Source organism: Musa acuminata, chromosome BXJ2-2 (genome assembly GCF_036884655.1).
Source record: "Musa acuminata AAA Group cultivar baxijiao chromosome BXJ2-2, Cavendish_Baxijiao_AAA, whole genome shotgun sequence".
NCBI classification, from domain to species: Eukaryota; Viridiplantae; Streptophyta; class Magnoliopsida; order Zingiberales; family Musaceae; genus Musa; species Musa acuminata.
In genome coordinates this window covers 2,558,474-2,580,149 of record NC_088339.1, presented here as the reverse complement: position 1 = coordinate 2,580,149, position 21,676 = coordinate 2,558,474, and the positions used below count along the sequence as shown (strand labels likewise).

The window sequence follows — 21,676 nt, the reverse complement described above, 5'->3', positions numbered from 1 at the left end:
TCATCGTTTTAAAACACAAAAAAAATCAAAGATCATCAAGATAAAAAAAGTGCAACACATAATTCCAAAAAAAAATGATTTCAACTCATTACTTCAAGTCAAATCAATATCATGATTTTGATATAACTCATTTGTAATTCAAATCATCAAACCAAAATCATTTTCAAGGGATTCATATAAATCAACAAGATAGAGAAAAATAATTTTCAAGAACAATGCTTTTCTCTTTTTAGTTATTTAAATTCATGTCATTTATGCTAGATAAAAATGTGCATCAACATTTAGGATCGAAAAATGAATTTTGTCATAAAAACCATCAAGACCAAAAAATCATCATGTATAACTTTACAATCTCATGCATAAAATCATCAAATCATAGCATCAAAACTTTCAATAGTTTCATTACAACATCAAGTAAGGTTTTATTGAACATAATTTTGAATGATTCTTATAGATATTTAAAATTTCTTTAGTTTTACTTTATATGATTGACTTTATATTAGCATGCTTCAAATTTTTGTTCTTATGTCAAAACTATACATCATGTTTGAAAACCAAAGATAAGGTTCATAAAAAAATCATCAAACCTTCCATTCAAAAGTCATGCATCGTCATTGAAAATCAATATGGAAATCGTCAAAATACAAATTCTTGCTTCTCAAGCACATATATAAGATTAATCTTACTAGGTGTATAAGCATTATATTTATATCTAACATTTTATTGCATTAACATAACACAAGCAATTTTCAAGAAAATTAATCCTAAACTAAATTAAAAATAACTCAAGAAAGTATTATGTAATTTCGAAATAAATTAGTGGGATTTTGATTACCTCATTGTTGAAAGAGGGTGAGGCATAGTTTGCCACCTCGCCTTTCTTGATTTTCTCCTCGTCTTCGGAAGAGCTCAATTCATCCCAACTTTTGTTCTTCTTGCGTTCAAAGCAAGTAGTTCCATTCTTTTTGCTTTTTAATTTTTGTTTCATTAGTAGTTTAAGTTCACCATCACTTGAGCTTATGCTCGAGTGGTCTTCATGTGTTCTATGTCCCAAATCCTTCCTATCATTTGGAAGGTTGTTCTCGAGTTTCTTTTTTGTCACATTGTTCATTTCGTAGGTCATTAGAGACCCAATAAGTTCTTCGAGAGGGAATGTTTTAAGGTCCATGGCCTCTTGAATGGCCATAACTTTTGGATCCCAACTTTTTGGAAGGGATCTTAAGATTTTAGTGACTAGTTCAAAATTAGAAAAACTTTTACCAAGAGCTTTGAGTCCATTGATGACATCCGTGAACCGGGTGTACATGTCTCCGATGGACTCACTTGGTTTCATCCGGAAAAGTTCATAAGAATGCACAAGAATATTGATTTTGGACTCTTTCACTCGGCTAGTGCCTTCATGAGTGACCTCTAGAGTTCTCCAAATATCAAAAGCCGAGTCACACATCGAAACACGATTAAATTCATTTTTGTCAAGTGCACAATATAAGGCATTCATAGCCTTTGCATTTAGAGAAAACATCTTCTTCTCCAAATCATTCCAATGGTTCATTGGGAGAGAAGACATTTCAAATCCATTTTCGACTATGTGCCATAAATTCAAATCCAAAGAAAGTAAGAAAACTCTCATTTGAGTTTTCCAACAAGTGTAGTCCGTCCCATTGAAAAAGGGAGGACGAATGAGAGAATGACCCTCTTGAAAGCCATAAAGAGCCATTTCTATTTGGGTGTTAAACCAAAGTAGAAAACTGTGGCTCTGATACCAATTGTTAAGATCGAAGCGGCACTAAGAGGGGGGGGTGAATTAGTGCAGCGGATTAAAACGTTGATTTCGACAAATTTTTCGTACGATAAGAACGGAACTTGAAAAGTTTAACTTGAAAGCGTATTCTTAAAGTTGCGCAGCAAGGGTAATAAGGAACTAAAGCAGTAAGAATATTTGCAGTAATGTAAATGACAATAATGAAATGCAAACCAGAGATTACGCCGATTTAGAGTGGTTCGGTCAAATGACCTACATCCACTTGCGAGGCCCCTCTTCGATGAGGCTCCCACCTTCCACTAGCAAATCTCTTGAAAGTGAAGGGTGAATACCCCTCTTACAACTTTTACAAGCGGTTCACTCTCTTACAGATTTTCCGAAAGAAAGAAGGAGGTGAACACTAGCAAATTGAAAACAAGACAAGCTAACACTTTTCTAAGGCCTTTCTCTCAAACACTTGCTGCTCAAAAAGTTGTTCTCTCAACTGAGATTTGAGGGGTATTTATAGGCCTCAAGAGGATTCAAATTTGGGCTTCAAAATTTGAATTCTCTTTGGGTTCCCGCTGTTGGAGGTGCCACCGCCCAACCAAGCGGTGCCACCGCCCAGCGCTCGGGTGCTGGGCGGTGCCACCGCCCAGCCAGGAGGTGTCACCGCCTAGCTCTCGGGCACTGGGCGGTGCCACCGCCCAGCCCAGGCGGTGCCACCGCCTACAGTGTTTTCAGCCCACTAGTTAGACTTCAATCTTGCCCCAAACTAGTCCGAACTTGGGCCCAATTGGCCCCTACTTGGGTTATAGGATTAACACCTAATCCTAACCCTAATTAACGTGCTAACTACGAATTTAAAGACATTTTCTAAGCTATTACAAAGTCCGCAAGTCAAGACTTCTTCCGGCGAGCTTCCAGCGAACTTCCGACGGTCTTCCGATAAACTCTCGGAAACCATTCTGCGGACTCCCGGCAAGCTCCTAGACTTCACGATTTGATCTTGGCGAGTTCCAACGAGCTTCTTTGGTAAGCTCCGATCTTTCTCGGCGAGCTCCGCGAACTTACAACGAACCTTCCGGCGAGCTTCCGAAAAACCCTTCGGCAAGCTCCCTACTCATTCTCGGCTAGTTCCGGCAGCATTCCCGACGAACCTTCGGACTTCCGTCGAACTCTCGAACTCCCAACGAATCCTTCGCGCTTGACTCCAGCACTTTGTTTCGCTTTATGTCTTCATCGTTATCGTAGTTAATCCTGCACACACAAACCAAAACTCTACTCCGATCTAGACAATTATTATAAAGCGAATTGACATTCTGTTGCTCGGCACGTCATTGGTTGGCGCTTCGTCCGATTCTTCGGCGCATCGTCCTCTCTTGCGGCTTGTTGCCCAATCGGCGGTTGACCTCCACAACGCCGATATCCTTGGCGCAATTCCGCTCTTGGCCCGATGCCCGACGCCCGAAGCCTTCTGCCATCCAATATCCTGACGTGATCTCCTCCGACGCAACGTCAATTCCTCCTGCGTTAATTGTCTAATCCTGATCGAGTAGTCCTGTATCACTCAAAATGTAGTCAAACATTTAAACACAATCAATTAGTTTCATCATCAAAATCCGAGATTCAACAATACCAATCTTGGATCAATGCAAAGAATGGTTTACGAGCAAGAGGCTTCATGAGTAAAGCAAGAGTAGATCACTGCTACTGTTGCTGTGAGAGCACAAGTGTTCCTTTCGTTCCCCTTAAGTCTACCCTTCGTTCTCTTTAAGTCTGCTGACTGTTGGCAGATCAATGAAGACTATCACGGTGAGGAAGATGAGGATTGGCCGCAGAGCCTTTTAGGAATTTAGCTGCAGTGGCGTTGGTCGTTGGCCGAAGGCAAGGGCAAAGCTTTGCTTTTCTCAATGGCGTTGGTCGCTGGTTGAAAGCAAGAGTGAAGCTTCGCTTTTCTTACTGCTTTGATACCATGAAATAATAGAAGATAAGAACAATTATTGAAGAAGCTTTATTGAAGAAGTGAAGAAGCTTTAGCTTGAATACATTAACATATCCCTCTCCTATTTATACAGATTGGAAGGAAAGATTTCCCTCAACATAATAAAGGATTTTTCTCAACAGAGATTTCCTCATATAGTTGGGGAAATCTTATCTTATATCAAGACTAAGTCATGTTAGCATTAAACTAATCTGATAAATTACAACAAAAGAACTCGTAAGAGGAATGCCTAGTATTAAATTTGTCAAAGATAAAATTTGTGATGTATGCCAACTAGGTAAACAAATAAAGAGTAGCTTTAAATCTAAAAATCAAATAAACACCTCTAGATCACTACAATTAATCCATATATATTTATTTGGATTAATTGATATCATAAGTCTAGGAGGTAATAAATACGCTTTTATGATAGTTGATGACTATAGTAGATATACCTAGATATACTTCTTAGCCCATAACAGTGATTGTTTTAAATATTTTTTAAAATTTTGTAAACTAGTTCAAAATAAAAAAGGTTTTATGATTTCCTCTATTCGAAGTGATCATGGTGGTAAATTTCAAAACCATGATTTTAAAAATTTTTATAATTTAAATGGATATAACCATAACTTCTCTACTATAAGAAACCCTCAATAAAATGGTGTTATTGAGAGAAAAAATAAGAGTTTACAAGAAATGGCTAGAACTATGCTTAATGAACATAACCTGCCCAAATATTTTTGGGCCGAAACCGTTAACAGGATATGCTATGTCATGAACAAGGTTCTCATAAGATCATTACTCTCTAAAACTCCTTATGAATTATGAAATAATAAAAGACCCAACATTTCATATTTTAAAATTTTTTGTTGTAAATATTTCATTTTAAATGAAAAAGATACCTTAGAAATTTTTGATACAAAATCCGATGAATGTATATTTCTTAGATATTCCTCTATTTCTAAGGTTTATCATATCTTTAATAAAAGAACTTTAGTTATTAAGGAATCTATACATGTTATTTTTAATGAGCTTCTTGAATTAAAAAATAATGATTTTGATGCTTTAAATTTGAATGAAAACTCTCCTCCCCAAACAACTTGGATGTATCTTCTTCCAAAGAATCATTACTCAAGGAATGGAAGTATATAGAAGGAGCTAATCATTGAAGATATATCAAAAGGTGTTCAAACTCGTTCTTCTTTTAAAAAATTTTATGCGAATATAATATTTTTTGTCTTAAATTGAACCGAAATGCATTGACGATGTTCTAAAAGATGAATCATGGGTTTTTATAATGTATGAGAAATTAAATCAATTTGAGAGAAATAATATATGGAAGCTTGTTCCTAGACCTAGTAACCATCTTGTAATTGATATTAAATAGATCTTTAGAAACAAGCAAGATGAACTTGGTATCGTGGTTCAAAATAAAGCTAGATTAGTGGCCAAAGATTTCAACCAAGAAGAATGTATCAATTATGAAAAATATTAATTCTTGTGGCAAAATTAGAAGCCATAAGGATACACTTTGCCTATACTAGTTATAACAATTTTAAGTTATTTTAAATGGATGTTAAAATTGATTTTCTTAATGACTTATTTCCGAAGAAATTTATGTTGAACAACTAATTGGATTTGAGAATACTATTTTTTCGAATAATGTCTTTATGTTATCTAAGGCTCTCTATGAATTAACACAAGCCCCAAGAGCTTGGTATGAGAGAGTTAGTTCGTTTCTAATTAAGAATGGTTTCTTGAAAGACAAGATCGATACCATATTGTTTATTAAATATTTTAAAAATAATTTTTTTATTATTCAAATTTATGTTGATAATATTATTTTTGGTTCTACAAATGAGTCTTTATGTGAATCTTTTACCAATAGTATGAGTCAAGAATTTGAAATTAGTTTAATAGGTAAATTAATTTTTTTTTAGGATTACAAATTAAGCAATGAGTTTAATGGGTGAATGTAATCTTTGGAGTCAATTTAAGTATACTTTAGATCTATAAAAATGATTTAATATAGATAGTGCTAAAACTACTAATACATCAATGAGCACTTCTACAAAATTAAAAATGGACATTTATAGAGAATGTTTTGATCAAAAAACTTATAGGGGTATGATAGGTAATTTACTATAACTCGCAGTAAGTAGACTTGATATTATGTTTAATATTGAACTATGTGTTAGATTTTAATATAATCTCAAATAATCTCATTTAAAAACTATTAAAAATATTTTTAGATACCTAAAAAGAACTCCGAATATACATGATCTTTTGAGCGAAAATGGCCTTTCACCCTAATAGACATGAAACAAACATGAGTCTTTACTCCACTAGGACTCTCCAACATGTAAATAAACATGATCTTTTGTATTCATTTCATGAGAAAAATAAATTTTATTCTAATGATAAAGTATAAAAATATCTAAAGTTCATTGTTCTTCAATTTTGAGCGTTGAAAGATGGCTGTCACTGAACTGAGCACCAATGCAAGACAAATTTATCTTAAGCGAAAAGAATCCAACTCTTGCCTTGGCCAAATCCTTTTTAATCTAACCGAAGTTCTTCTTTCATATTAATCTTTTTCTTTAAATCAATTTATTTTGAATAAAAAATATAACTTGTTTCAACCGTCCCTTAACTTACTTTCAAATTAGGGAGACCTCTCATCCAGTAAGTATGTCGAATTATCATAGAAATTAAATTAATGTTGGATTTATGGAGTTGATGAGGAGGATAATGTTGTGCACATATCAATAATTTATTAGCATAAATTATTTTTTCTCATCATGATCTAACTAAACACATCCATACACTTTTGAGATGAAATTTTGGCGGAAAAGTAAACATAGATGCTTCTTATGCAACATACATCGAAGTCCAACTCTTTTCCAAGGGAAAGAAAAGGATCCATGTGACATGTGAGCCACAAGAATTTGATTCCATAAAAAGCTCTTCTTTATCAGGCACTTCCATTGATTTGGACCTTTGCAGCAGCACAATACATTGCGTTCATGTCTTCTACTACCTCAAAATACTTAGGCCTAATTCATCTAATGTTATAAATCAATATGATTCTCCTTCAATATCCAAAATGAGATTAAACTAGGATATCATATGTAATGAATGACATTAAAATTCAATTTTATTTTATTAAAATAAACGTGAGGTTATATCTAATGATCCACTCAAAAGAAAACACAAGTCTTGATCTAACCTTATAGCAGGAAACGTCTCAGCTTACGTGAGGAAAAAAAGTGTTCTCGAGGGTCTCTGAAAGTTTATCTTCTCACCAAAGGTCTTTTCCAAATGAAAGCAATGGGAAAGCAGAAAAAGAAAGGAGAAAAAAACAGTATTCTAACTTGCGTCAAACGTTTTGAGGACCTGATTCTCCTACAAGGTAGGTTGTGAACTTTCCAGGCCGTGGAAGCTTGGATTGAAGTCATGGCCTCGGACGATTCAGCTGCAGAATGACCCAACATTATTATTCGGAAAAAGACCAGCCAGCCCGGTTAGTCCTGCTTGCTTTTGAAGGCACATACGACTTGGATCTATCACAGTGCATGTGGTTCCATTTCGAGGAGAAGAAAAAGACTTGGTAATGATAGTGAACTGCAGTGTCCTCCTCCTCGTGTTCAGTGGGTTCTTTACCATCACAACAATGAAGATTCTGATGTTATAGAGTACACACAAGACTCTTAGATTGTACTTAAATTCACAGGATACGAAGACTGCGTTTTACAATAAGGCTACATCTTTAGATAACATCAAAACTTACTAATTACATCTTTATAATAAGAATGAACACAAGATTTATGGCATCAGGCTAAGATCCTTTAGATAACATCAACCAAACCATTACAAACTTGTACTAATGTCTTCTTTTTTCTTTTTCTGTTTTATTTATATATATATGCATACATATATATACATATATATATATATATATATACATATATATGAAAATATTTTTGCTATTTTAATCACATGATATTATAAAAATCTAATCATGGCTAAGTCTTTTTAAAGAAATTATTGAATTAATTTTGATCAATTAGGACATGTTTCTTCTCTGTATAGAGATTTAACAAAAAGATCAATTGAATATACATCGAAGAACTCCTTTGGAGTAACATCGAACTAAGAAATCATAATTAGAAAATCGTTTAGGATTAACTAGAGAGTTAAATACTATGTGATTTACATGATTAAAAATCATACGTATAGAATTAGATATCGACATGTCGTAGGCGGCGACGCCAGTAAATAACGAAACAAGGCACGAGTCTTTGACCAGAGAGGACCAAAACTTTGACCGACCCGAGGAGTGTTTGACCGGCACGTGACAGAAAGGGAAGACCCTGCGTCGCCTGAATCGCGGCCGCCAAGCACGTCCTTTTCCCGTGGGTGCGAAAGCCGGTACGTGTCGCGCGGAGGACTCTCGGCAGCTGTTTTCTCACGTGACGGTACGGCCTTCGCACGTGACATCCTGTGCCTTGGCGCACACGTCTTCCTCCGCCCCTCCGTGGCTTTCGGTGCATGGGAGTGCGCACGGCGCGCGACATGGATCGAATCACCCATAAAAACATGTGAATGCCAAACTGGCCAATCGTGACCGTCGATTCAGAGATCACATCATCCTGATACTTTCCAGGGTCGATCGAGTCCCATCCGAGGATCGAAGGAAACGATAAGTCGATTACAGAGGTTTTCTATGAATAAATTCGTGTAAAATTTTAAAAATAGTATATTTTTCATTATTTAATTTCCTCTTAACATCCATATTCCCCCAATATTAAAATACTCCACACATGTCACCACCACTAATAATCCATTCAGAAAACTTCGGTTAGTCTAGTGATTAATATTAGTGTCTTATGATTAAAGAAAGAAATAAAATATAAGCTATCTTTGATATTCTTAGTATTAATGAGTTTTTAAAAAGTATTAATGTAAATTAGAATTAACAGATATATATATATATATATATATATATATATATACATATGTCACATCTTGGCTAACTTGCATTAATTTTTCCCAATTAAAAGAATCATGAATCTAATCTTAATAAATTTAAAACAAAAGACCAGTTTAATGCTAAAAAAACTCTTTCTCACATTGAATTTACTGATCAAGATAATTAACTTGCTGAATAAATTAGCAACCAAATAAAAATTGAAATTAACTAAAGCAGAATATTTAAACTCAATAATTTTTATACCGACTGAGCACTGAATAGTTTCCTTGCCAAAAGAGTTTAGCTCCCTAAACATGAAAGCTGGCCTTTTTAACTTTTAACTAGTTGAGAATGCATCTTTATTTAGAGAAAAAGAAATTGAACTTGAAAATTATTCCACTGTTTTCTAGTCCTTCTGGTTGTCTGATTGTTCAACATCTTGCTAATATGAATCAGAAGCATATGAATGGAAAGGTACCATTTTTCCATTGCAAGTTGCAAGAAAGAATAAGCACATATGGTGGCCAACTATGATGAGAGAGTGCGATAGATGGAGACCTCCACTCATGAATGGTCTTCCAGAGGTAAAGCCAACGTTTGCTATTATAGTCCACCACCTTGTAGAATATGTTATCATAAACAATATAACGTTGCCCCCTTACATAAGTGACAAAATTGAATCCATTTTTTGGCTTCTTAAACCATGGATAGTTTCGATTATATATGTCCAGTTGTCAATCATAAGCACGCGCAGAATTAAATGATTTTAATGTAGATAATTATCAACTTGGCCCCAGTGATAATAAGTAGTAAGAACATCCATGTTATTACTATTCTTCTATTAAAGAGAAAATAATATATATTTATATATGTTATTACTCTTAAAACTTTTCATAAATGGCTTGTATTTATATTTTGCAGCCTTTACAAGAAAAAATGTTTTTGATTCTAAAACACGACCTCAATAATATTCTTTATGATTCATGAGCTTTAGTTTTCACAAGTATTGTCAGTAAGATCTTAACAGGTAGATTTCAGAATTCAATTATATGTTAATCCAAAGAATGAAAATTACAGCTCTAATGTACTTATAAAGGAGCAAAAAAAGAGATGGAAATTAAAATCAGAGGGAAAAGTGTGCTCTGTTTCCTCACAACTCCAAATCTGTGCTTTAAAGACTTTTCTTCTTTACAATCCTCCCTTCCTGCTCTTGTTACAACTGTTGCTGCAGCCAAATGTCTTCCACACTCCACAAGCTCTCTCCCCACGTGATCTGGTCCAACTCCGGGAACCCCAGGACGGTGTCACCGCCCGGGCTCGGCAGCGACTCCCACCAGCTTCCGGTGCATTCACCTGTCTGGATCACGTCACCGATGTTATCGTCACCTCCAGTCATGCTGCCGAAGTAGCCGTCGGAGACCGGAGGCGGAGAGAACTGCACACCGCGCGAGTCCGAGGAGGAGGACGAGGACGACGGCCCGGCCGTGCTCGAGTTCTGCGGGCTCCGTTTCACCCGGGCGAGCTCCGGGACCTGGTTTGGTTGCGGAGCGCAGGTCATCGGAAACGTGTCGTCCTCGTGCGGGGTGGACAGCACCTGGTTGCCGGAAGAAGCCCGGATTCTCTCGACGAGGCGAGGCATCCACAGGTAGCGCATGACGTCCTTGAACTGCTTGCTGTTGACGTCGCATTTGAGCTGCTTGGCGTGCTTCTGCACTCGAGTTCTCCAGTAGTTCTTGATCTCGTTGTCGGTCCTCCCGGGCAGGTACTGCGCGATCTTGGACCACCTGCAACAGCACCCACGGGCTAAATCGCGAGAGCACCTCAGGAGAAGAGAAGAAGGTTTTGGGGGGAGATTAGCTACCGGTTTCCCCATCGCGAGTGGAGTTCCAGGATGAGGAGTTGCTCTTCCGGGGTGATGTTGCCTCGCCGGACGTCAGGTCGAAGATAGTTGAGCCACCGGAGTCGACAGCTCTTTCCCGTTCGTCTGAGTCCTGTTTGATGACACGCAATGAAATCGAGAAGACATTAGCACAGTTGAGCTCAAAATACAGCAGTAGAAAGCCGACTCGGAGTGATCGATACCTGCGGAACGAGCCAGAGAATTCCATTGCCCTTCGCCATGAGCGGCAATATAGTTGATCAGAATAAGGTCCTCGTCCACAGTCCAAGGCCCTCTTCTCAAGTCCATCTCCTCTTCGCTTTGTGGTGTGGATTCATGGAACTCCATTGACTCCTGCAATCTCCTGTAGCTGTCCTCTAAAGGATCCAACCGTAGGGAAAGCGAGATGAGCGATTGTAGCCGGAGGAATCGAGAGTGAGAAAACTTGAGAGGTGGATTGGGATGGATTCGACTCATTTGGTGGCAGGGGTGAGCTTATATAGAGAAAGAGAGAGAGAGAGAGAGAGAGAGAGAGCGCGGGGAAAGAAACACACGTGATGTGAGTGAGCCGCAATTAGATTAGCTTAATCTCTTTAAAGCCCGAACTGATGGCTTTGATACAAATCAAACAGCGTTGTGCACTTTGAACTTTGACCTCTCTCTCTCTCTCTCTCTCTCTCTCTCTCTCTCTCTCTCTCTCTCTTTTCCATGTGGCTTTTGTCTTGTACTCGTTCAGCTCCCGAGAGGGTGATCCGTGAACGTGTGTTAGAACAGTAGATCTGGGTTTGGTCTTACATTGTTACTGTGACAGTTCAGAGATATCAGTAGTAAAATATGGATTTGCACACTTTGATATGAAAAAGATGTTGGATTTTAAGATCCCACGATGATAATATACAGTGGTGCCAAAAAGAAGCAAGCAAACTCTGTGTACATCATATTGGGGGCTGACACTGTTGAATGGATTAATGGATGCAGCGGTGCCAAAACGGGTGAGTTGGAAGTTTGACAATATGGTAACTACATGTCACAAAGTGGTCAAGCAAGCTACTGAGGTTGGTGGGTGGACTCGGAGACCAGACATTAATGTCAACGTGCAATTGGATGCTTCATTACCAAACGTTGAAATCAACACATGAGTCATCGAGATCATTCGATCGAGGGACAAAAAAAAAAAAAAGAACAAGAAAAACAACATCCAATTTGACGAGGATATACTGAGATCATTCATTCATACATTCAATTCATTTTTTTTTTAATACATCCTAAACTTAGGAAATGCTGAGTTGCGAACATCAAGTTGAAGAATTTATAGAAGAAAAAGAGGGGTGCTCGGACCATATGGATCTGTATCCTAAATGTGATAAGACCTTGAGAGAGGTTAAGAAACCATGATCTTTCTCCGACAATTAACAGTACAGGTTTCATCAAAGCTTGTGAGATAGTGAGGACAAGGGGATGTGTTAATGCACGTACGTTAAGAATATATCATGATTAGTGTGAGAAGGAATAAGGGGATGAACCAAGTGTGTTTTGGCATTTTTGTAGGGCCATTGTTGTTTTGTCTAATGAAGGTGGAAGGTGATGAGGCTCGTCACACTTGTCTTATCTCTAAGCAGGGTTGGCAGGAAGACATTTCCTTCCACAAACAGGTAGAGGAGAGGGCGCCTGTGCCTTGGGGTCAAACATACACATAGCCATCACCTAAACCTACAAGGAAATCACACATTCTTCTGCTTCAGTTTACATGGCATCTTATTCTTTGATTTAGTTTAATTAGTAAGTGGGACATATGAGAATGGGGAAGATTGAAAAGAGTGTGATTAACTAAGCAAAATGGTTTGGGGCTGTACTGAACAGCATTTGTTAATGGTTATATCATATTAAATAATGTAAATGAGCTTAAACACCTCCAATTCCTTCCACGTCTTCATGATGGACTACTATGGGAGTTTCCAAAACTCAAAATTTATTCTTCCAATAATTATCTTATTTTTTTAATTACCCATTTTATATATATATATATATATATATATATATATATATATATATATATATATATATATATATATATAGTGTTAAAAAGACAATGATTTTATTTTTTAAATAATTATTAATTTAATCTATATTTATTTATTTTTTATTCAGACATAGAGCAACCAAATATATTGCAAACAAAAATGATCAATAGATGAGATCAAATTTGATCGTGGGCATAATACGCTGATTTGATCGAGTAGTATTAAGGACAAGACGAATGCGCTTGAGTTAGATTGAATTCAAAATAGTAAAAATATGAGAAAAAAATTCTCTCATTTAAAATAGAAAGGATATCTATTTTGCTCCTATAACTATATTGGGTTAGGAAAGATTTATCGTATTTGATTTATGAATATTGTATTTAAATATTATGATATCCCCTTAAAGACACTGTTACATTTACCTGGAAAGAATAAACGACACTCTTGTAATCATTTTTTTAATGCCAATACAATAGACACAATATTCCATGGGCAAGTTGATGAACAAAATATCATGATGCTTGGGAGTCCTTATGATTAGGATTAGCATAAACAAAAGCTATTGTAGGCGTGCCTACATGTCCTATTATGAAAGCCAAGTGTTATGTGCGACTAACAAAAGCTAAGATCGATCTCTCTCTCTCTCTCTCTCTCTCTTTCTCTTTCTTTCTCTCTTTCTCTAGAAACAGCAACTGAAGCATGTGATCCACACAAGGCAATGGGGGACACCATCAAGGAGACAAAGTGTACGTAAAGTATGTGAGTTAATTATTTAGTTATATAGATTAATGGAACAGATGGTATGAAAGGTTTGATGCCAACACTGCGACGCAGAAAAGACAAGTACTTCCTCTTGTGATGTCAAGAAATGGAACAAACAAACAGTACCAACACTAAAATAATGTGATGAAGATAAGCTTGATAATACAACAACTACTACTACTACAAACTATGATGTTTGGTAATAAAATAGAATGAAAGAATCATTACCATTGTGGCCTAAGATGCTTGGAACCTAGAAAAACTATGTATCACCAGTGTTTCCATTCTCTAAGATACATGACATAAAATTCTCTAATTATTCCTGCTAAGAGAATGCGCATCTGATTGGTTGACAGTCTGAATCATGTCAAGAGTAGATGATCATAATGTTTGGCCACATCATCAAAGCAAACATTAGCTTTGCTTTCTACTTTAAGCATACTTTGGCAGCACTAAAAGCTTGAGAAACCAATAGGATGGGACATCTTCCTTGAGTTCTTCCTTACTGGACAAAAGAATGAGCTAAAGAGAACTCAGTGTGACACTGCAAAACCTCCTCCACCGGGATCAATTCCATCACAAGTGTAGCCATTCTAGAAGAGCAACTTGCACCTTTGTTGCACTCTCCAAAGGGAACCAGTGGCCAAAAAGCCAAACAAGGCATCAAAAAGAGAAGAACATAGCATTTACCAGTATATCAAGCACTATGGAACAAATTATACTTTTCCGTTGGTACAAGTGGCATGAAGCATGAGAAGAAGTAAACAACGAGCTTTGTGACGGTGAGTAGGCCGAGAAAAGAGATGCCATTCTTGATTGCTGCTGCAACTATTTGTCTGTTTTTGAGTGTGTGAAGCGTCTTTGACCAAAACATCTTTATCCTTTGTGTGAATGGTAGTTCTTTAGATTTGGTTTTCTTGTGTTTAATCTTTTGACCCCGTCAGATGCATGCATATGGTAATGCACTAATCGATTGGCAATTAGGTCCCACTTCGGACCAAAACTCCCTCATCAATGATGATGAGGATTGTTAGATCCAAACCCAACAATGATGGGGTTCAAGTGACTTGTTTGACTACAACACATTTGGATTCAAAGCCATATATATATATATATATATAGAGAGAGAGAGAGAGAGAGAGAGAGAGAGAGAGAGATGAAATTTAACTAAAATAATACATTCATGCGAACTAAATTGCATTGTAGTGATATGGGTATTGTTAGGGTTGGTAAGTTTCATTTCCTGATTAGTTTCTAATTAATTGATGTATTATGATTATGATTAGAAATTCAAATTTGAAAAATATCTTTAGTAAATCAGAATTTATTCTTATAAATATCTTATGTATTTATATGTTTTGATACGTATAAAATATATGGATGAATCTAAAGAAAAATGATGAGAAAAATACTTGAAAGTTTCTATGAGAGGATATAAAAGGGGTTATGTACTTATGTTGGGTTAAACCAATACTAAAGCACTTATAATTGATCTCATATGAATAACTTAATTTTTTTCTGAGGACATAAGCAAAAAGTGTCAAATTACATTAATCATACATCAACTTTCTGAATTAGTCATTGATTATTGAGATATGTGATAGTCTTAAAGTCTTCTCCCCAACAAATATGATATATATTAAGGAAGACTCAAACATTATGAAAGATGTAAAAATTTGTGTTATTAAATCGACCATAAGACGCATTACATTTCAGAGTGGAAGCATATTTGAAAGCATTATTGGATGAAGTAGCCACATTTGCCTCCTGACTTCATCAAAGTCCCCCACCTATTTGATCTCATGTCCAATGATCATGAGCTCCCCTTAGTTCATAAGAAAGAATTCGCAGTGAAGATATCAATATAACAAAAAATAATTAATTAAAGACCAAAAAAAAATCTTCACTACTAAATATTTTGCAATGAAATAATAATCCATCAGAGGTGTTATCCATAAAAAAAAAAAATATAATTGGTGACAAATTATATATTGTTGGTAAGCTTGTTCAAATTTCATGATTTGAATTCTCGTCCCAAAATAGAAAAATATTTGTGACAGCTTTGTTGATGATGACATGATGCATTTGTGAATTCGAAAGATTCAATGATGATATTTTCATGACAAATTTTTTTAGTGATTTGACGAATGATAATGTTGTTTAAGCATGTCTTCCAAGGTTGGGATTCAAACACCAGTAATGTTGGCAAGCCATGAACGTAGCACATCCTCAACCCTCCAAATTATTGCGATAAACAATTGAAAAGGGGGAAACAAAAGATCGAAGAAGAGACACGTTGTGCTTCATTGTGTTACCTCCTCCTGTCTTTGCTTAGTAGAACAGAAAAGCTAAACTCTCGATGCCTTTTCGTATGTCTACAGCCCCATTCATATTGCTTTTGCTAAAGGAGAGCACTTGTTTCATCAACCATTAGGAGAGGCTTATGATGAGCTTACTAGTTTAATGATGCAACCCATTCTCCTTCTTCCCAAACGTGAAAGGAAGAGCAGCTATCCTTCTCATACCCCACCAAGCACTCGTTATCCACAAACATTACTCGATCGATTCGTCTTCATCTTTGCCTTATGAGGACCTCAACATCCCATGTGACAGTAAAAGCTGCATGAGAATGACATCCAACTACCTTCTTCTTCTTCTTCTTCTTCACATCTGAATAGAGAAGGCCAACACGTACTCGCCACCGTCATACCGTGTATCTTTTGAATCTCTACACGTATTCGCCTTGAAGACGAGGACTAAGAAGCGCAAACATGAGCTTTAGTGGAGGCCAAAAGGCGAAGATGGCGATGTGTTGTATGGAATTCAAAAAGTTAGCTTATTTAGTAGAAACTGAGGATGGAAACTTGGTGGAATTGAGTTCTCAGGTTGTCACGAGAACAAGTGTTTCGAATCTTCAAACCCTAGAAATGATCGACTGCTGCAGATTAGGGTCGACACCCCCCCCCAGTTTCAGAGAATAATATTTGGCATAGAGCACTCGCCGTGATGGATGGCTGTGGCAGATATATAGTGCAAGAATACCTACCATGCATCAACAATTCGCTAATGTCAAGGCCATCCTCGTTAGATCTTCGTATACGAACTAGATGTCAGAGTTGCGATGCTACGAAGAATATAGATGTTTCAGGTTGGTAAGGCACACCGGCTTGTCGTCGGAGAGAAACATAGAGATATAAAGCAGATGTAGCTTGGTTGGAACCTATGTTGTTGTCAGTCACATTTGCTTTTTGTGTGTAACGTGTGTGGTGAGTTCTGATTGAAGAAGCCTTGAAATCTACAAGTGGTAGGTAGAAAGCTCTCCAAAGGAGAAAGACTGTCCAAGGGGTGAAGAGTGTGAGCATGAGAAGTAAAAGAATCTAGATGTGCATTATTGTTGAGTAGGAGCAGCAAAAGGATGCATGAAAGATAGCAGAGAAGTGCAGTGGTAGGGAATCGATACCGTTGTACCACTAATCCTCTCTCCTCTCCTCTGCAATGCTAATAATGCCAGTTCTTGAACTAATCCTTGTGTGGCCATTCAAAAAGCTCAAGTTGGTCTCTTAATGCTATTGGAGATGATTGGATACATTAAGGCTCCTTTTAGATTGCTGCTCACCTTGCATTTCAACACGACAAATATTAAACAATAACAAAAAAAAAAAATACAGAAATGTAAATGATCAAATATCTGTGAATTCAAAATTAAATGGCCATCTAAAAAGGAACACTATGTTTGTTGAAGCATCTAACGTTGTTTAGAATCAACAGCATCTGTCGAATATACAGTATATTTAAATTTAGACATGTTTTATAAAAAGAAAAAAGAGAACATTAAATATTTTATATAGTTATGATTTCTATTTATATCAAAATCTTCTCACTAGCAATATATTATCAAAACATTTTATATAGTGACCATTTTTTCTTCAAAATGGCTCTATATTGAATTAAGTGTTTTACTTAGAAAATAACTTTTTTTTCTTTTAATGTACCAACCGATAATCATTTTTAAAAATCTAAAAGTGTAAGTTGATGACCACCATCAATTATTAATAAAAAAAGGAGACCAAGAAAAAGAAAGAAATGACACAACGAAGAAGGTTAATCAAGAACAGATAATAAAGTACGGCCATCACCAGCTACAGCTACAGGACTCCACCACTCGATTACCAGAGACACACCACGTCTTTTTGGATCAGAACCAACCTAAAGTTGGATAATACATTCAAAGTCCAGTATATCAATGACAGTTCATGTAGATGCTCAAGAACTTCTTATTGTGAGCATGTGACCGGAAGTGCCTTGGTAATGTTGTTGTGTGTATATGACAGCATCACAGCAAAACATGATTGGTTAGAAATGTCAGCAAGATTTATCCCCATTCCAGAAATAGAAATGGTGGGTAACCACCTTCTGGAGGAGGTCGCAATGATGGAGGCAAGTTGCCCCATGAAATTCCTCCCTGATTAATGATATTTCCTGTAAGCAACAAAAAAGATGATACGTCAGATGATTGCCTGTCTGATTAACACGTTATATACATGATGATACAAGAAGCGAAAAGAACAAGTATTAGTGGCTGTACTCATAATTATTTTAACCATTTTAAGGTATCAGACAATCTAGAAACTTGAGAACCGATGGAAAAGACACGAGCAACAAAGTGGAAAGCAGAAACTCAAGAAGAAAGCTAATATATTAACATCATGTACATTGTGATTCAAGGAATAAATCAAGACTCCTTGTGCTTCCTATTTAATCGAGTACATTGAACATCATGCATCAGAACAATGTTTGTTTCCAACCAAGAAGAATCCAGTATAGCAGCACTAGTAGCATGAGAAGTGGACAACTATTAAAACCAAGTGAACTCCAAATATGTGACACTTATCTCTAAGTGAAAAACATGTAGAGCTGTAACATAAAAATAAATAGTGAAGCATTTTAGTCGGAGCTGTACTCATAATTATTTTATCTATTTGAAGGTATCAGACAATCTAGATACTTGAGAACCGATGGAAAAGACATAAGCAACAAAGCAGAAGGCAGAAACTCAAGGAAAAAGCTAATATAGTAACATCAAGTACATCGTGATTCAAGGAATAAATCAAGACTCATATGTCTCCTATTTAATCGAGTACATTGAACGTCATGCATCAGAACAATGTTTGTTTCCAACCAAGAAGAATCCAGTGTAGCAGCACTAGTAGCATGAGAAGTGGTCAACTATTAAAACCAAGTGGACTCCAGAAATGCGACACTCATCTCTAAATGAAAAATATGTAGAGCTGTAACATAAAAATAAATAGTGAAGCATTTTAATCATAATTTCCAGAATGGTTACTCAACGTAACATTGATGGGTGTGAAGCTATACCCATATAACTTATATATGGATGTAAAGCTAAGTAAACTTACCTGACATGCTGTCCCCTGGTAGATTGCTAGCCAAGCTATTTTGGCTTTGTATCGCCTCCATGTACTTCATCCCTGCATATTAGAAGCCAGCAATTTCAGGAGGGTTGAGCACAGATGCTTTCCCAAGTTCTCTCTACCGTATGCTAAGTGCAGACATTTTTTCCAAACAAAACTATTTAGTTATTGACGAAGCTCGCAATTTGCTCAACAACAGAATCCACCAAACTTGAGATATTACAATTTATATAGATCATGATGCAGACACATAATGGACCTGGAGACATAGGCTTTCTGATTGTTCATCTGTGCACCATACAAACCTAATAACAAGTACTATTTCTTTACAGCAAAGCAACGACGAAACTAGATGATTGTAGCAAGAAACTAAAATAAAGAAACCAAAATTTGTCTACACTTGATGCAACAAGTAGCCTCAAAACAGTTTCCAGATGTTCTGAATGTAAACAACTGATTGTCATGGCTTGCTTCAACAACCATCCACAACATATGGAGGATCAAACGTCATGACTTTGACTTGGCAATGATAAGGAGATACTCTGGGAGAGAGGTATTATTTCAGAAATTTTTGCAATTTGTAGAGTTCTCTTGCCTTATATTTCCTTGAGGTTTAAGGAATAGCTTGACCAACAAGAAGGATATGGTCACTTGTGCCCCCAGGCTTTCCTGCCTATGGTAGATCCAAAGAGAGATTAAGAGCAGAGAATTCTCCATACCAACCTTAGTTCCCTTGCATCAATCATCCTCAACCTCGATTAAGGTTAGTCACACTTTCTTTCTCCTTGCTCGCATAATGTCTCTCTTCCTTTAATAATTTCAGCTATATCTGAGAATTAAATAACACTGTGAAGAGTAGGACAATGTAAATAATGATTGATGATTTTCATCTGGAACTAGGAGGGCCTAATAGTTTGCAGGAAGTTCTTCATTCCTTCTAATTTGGTCAATGTATTGGACTCTGTCTGTCATGACCAAAAAATTACATAAGGACTTCAATAAACATATTTCATCCCAAGTCATTGCATCCTTCATCCTCCTAAGTCCTCTGAATGGAATTGTTTCATGATAATAGCCCAGAACTCATTCACTTGCAAAAGGAATGCTAGGTGGATCATGTTCCAAATGTTTGGATTTCTTCAGTAAATAGTTTCACAAACACATTAGGTGGAAGAAAAAGTGAGTGAAGAACTAGGCTCAACAAAGAGGAGGGTTTGGGGACGGGATTATCAGTCAATTTTAAAAAGGCTCTTTTACAGCTAATGTGAATGAAGAAACTAAAATATAGTCATAGAAACAATTGATAAATAAAAGAAATTATATCTCACTTCACCTTATGAGAACCTAGACACTGGCGTACCACATTTTATCTCGATCAAACTCCAAACTCCATGCATATTCAAGTAATTAGATGGGACATACATCCTTTATGCATCTTATCTAAAAAAATTAAAAATTAGCCTCTCTCAAGAAGCCATTACTTCAGGTGGTGATGAACTGGAGTCAAACCAATATAGCGATGATAGGAGGAATAGTCATTTGGCAGAAAATATTTGAACCAATATGATAGGTTTCTACCGAATTAAAAGTTGGTATTTCTTGTTCTACATAAAATCTCTTTATAAAAATTAGCAAGTTTGCATAAGTACATACACACCCATAACCCTCTAAGCTTCCATCATTATGGCATCACATCCATAAAAGAACAAGGAAAAAAGAAAAGAAATTGGTTCTGCTTCCTAGATTTGTATCAGCAACTCACCAGTCACAGCAGGTGTAGGGTTTAGCACATCCTGTTTTGGATGAAAATACTTGCATGTATCCCCATACTTGCAAACCCCCTACCAAAAAAGTAAGATTAGGGATTGGCGGATCATATCACGAAAACCAACAAACAGAATCTCGAATTCCGCAGTTCCCCTACCAATTGGTACTCCAAATCCATCATACTCTCTCAATATCAATCTAAGATGGGGAAGGATTTTACCGTGCGCACAAAATGATGGCAGACGCCTTTGGCCAGGCTTCCATAAGGTTGGAAAAGAGGTGCTCCATGCGGTTCTGCGTGGCGTGGAGAGGAAGAGATCTTAAGATGTTCGATGGAATGCTTCAAAGAGGGCAAAAGGAAATATCGGCAGACAATGTGCCAGAATATACGAGTAGAGAGAGAGAGAAGATACCTTTGAAAGAGTCGTACCATAGGGCGCGGGCGCGGTGGTGGTGGAGACCCTGCAAGTGGCGCTTGCGGGCGGCCGGGGTGTCCTGGAACTGCTTGTCGCAGTAGTCGCAGTAGTACTTCCCCAGCGGCATTTGTTGATAACGTAGCTATTACTGCCCTTTTCCTTCCGGATTCGCTCTTCCTCGCTCGCTCTCTCTCTCTCTCTCTCTCTCTCTCTAAGCGACATTATTAGATGTTTTTACATATCTACCCTTTTTCAAATCTCCGAAATTACTTAAATATTTTTGGACGATTTTTCGAAAAGAAAATATCATCTGACAAAACCCAACACGGTGTTGCTGTCCTGATACTCTATGGATCGGCCTAATTTCTATTTATACGAGTAATACTATCAATTGCATTATTTTTTCACAGACTTATCAATCTTAATGATCTTTTCTTTAAGACATTAATAGTCATTATATATATATAAAGAGTGTTGTAAACATGTTTAATTTTTACGATAGGGGTTATTTCCACTTTTCTACCTCTTCGATGTGGTCTGGATTGCTACGAAAACAAAAAGTAGAGTTCGATTATGTTGAGAAAGACTGAACCGAAGAATTAATTCAATAGCAAACCTTACTTACCCAAAGGAAGAAGAAAGACACATCTTTTTCACATAATCCTGATTCAACTTCTTTCTTTGATAAGAATTGATCCGACG

At 36.7% G+C, this 21,676-nt stretch overlaps 2 protein-coding genes across 2 annotated transcripts; both read right to left on the bottom strand.

Annotated features, from left to right (window-relative positions):
* Positions 1 to 9,709: 9,709 nt before the first annotated feature.
* Positions 9,710 to 11,056, bottom strand: LOC103973490 (transcription factor JAMYB). The gene is made up of 3 exons (XM_009388066.3): positions 10,780 to 11,056; positions 10,559 to 10,688; positions 9,710 to 10,481 (listed from the first exon to the last, which is right to left on the bottom strand). Exons 1-3 carry the CDS (start codon positions 11,051 to 11,053, stop codon positions 9,911 to 9,913), a joined length of 975 nt encoding a protein of 324 aa, XP_009386341.3. The 5' UTR covers positions 11,054 to 11,056; the 3' UTR covers positions 9,710 to 9,910.
* A 6,527-nt stretch (positions 11,057 to 17,583) lies between these two features.
* On the bottom strand, positions 17,584 to 21,173 carry LOC135604889 (zinc finger CCCH domain-containing protein 3-like). The gene is made up of 5 exons (XM_065094543.1): positions 20,972 to 21,173; positions 20,779 to 20,852; positions 20,554 to 20,632; positions 18,777 to 18,848; positions 17,584 to 17,838 (listed from the first exon to the last, which is right to left on the bottom strand). The coding sequence occupies exons 1-5, from the start codon at positions 21,099 to 21,101 to the stop codon at positions 17,732 to 17,734; spliced, it is 462 nt and encodes a 153-aa protein (XP_064950615.1). The 5' UTR covers positions 21,102 to 21,173; the 3' UTR covers positions 17,584 to 17,731.
* Positions 21,174 to 21,676: the final 503 nt, after the last annotated feature.

What these genes read in the sequence shown, in the direction of transcription:
- LOC103973490 (XM_009388066.3), bottom strand. Translation starts at nt 11,053, where the DNA reads ATGAGTCGAATCCATCCCAATCCACCTCTCAAGTTTTCTCACTCTCGA. An exon ending in TTCTCTGGCTCGTTCCGCAG is followed by an intron (nt 10,689 to 10,779) that starts GTATCGATCACT and finishes GTCATCAAACAG; the next exon opens with GACTCAGACGAACGGGAAAG. An exon ending in CACTCGCGATGGGGAAACCG is followed by an intron (nt 10,482 to 10,558) that starts GTAGCTAATCTC and finishes GTGCTGTTGCAG; the next exon opens with GTGGTCCAAGATCGCGCAGT.
- LOC135604889 (XM_065094543.1), bottom strand. Translation starts at nt 21,101, where the DNA reads ATGCCGCTGGGGAAGTACTACTGCGACTACTGCGACAAGCAGTTCCAG. An exon ending in CCCTACACCTGCTGTGACTG is followed by an intron (nt 18,849 to 20,553) that starts GTGAGTTGCTGA and finishes TCTAATATGCAG; the next exon opens with GGATGAAGTACATGGAGGCG. An exon ending in ACCAGGGGACAGCATGTCAG is followed by an intron (nt 17,839 to 18,776) that starts GTAAGTTTACTT and finishes TGTTGCTTACAG; the next exon opens with GAAATATCATTAATCAGGGA.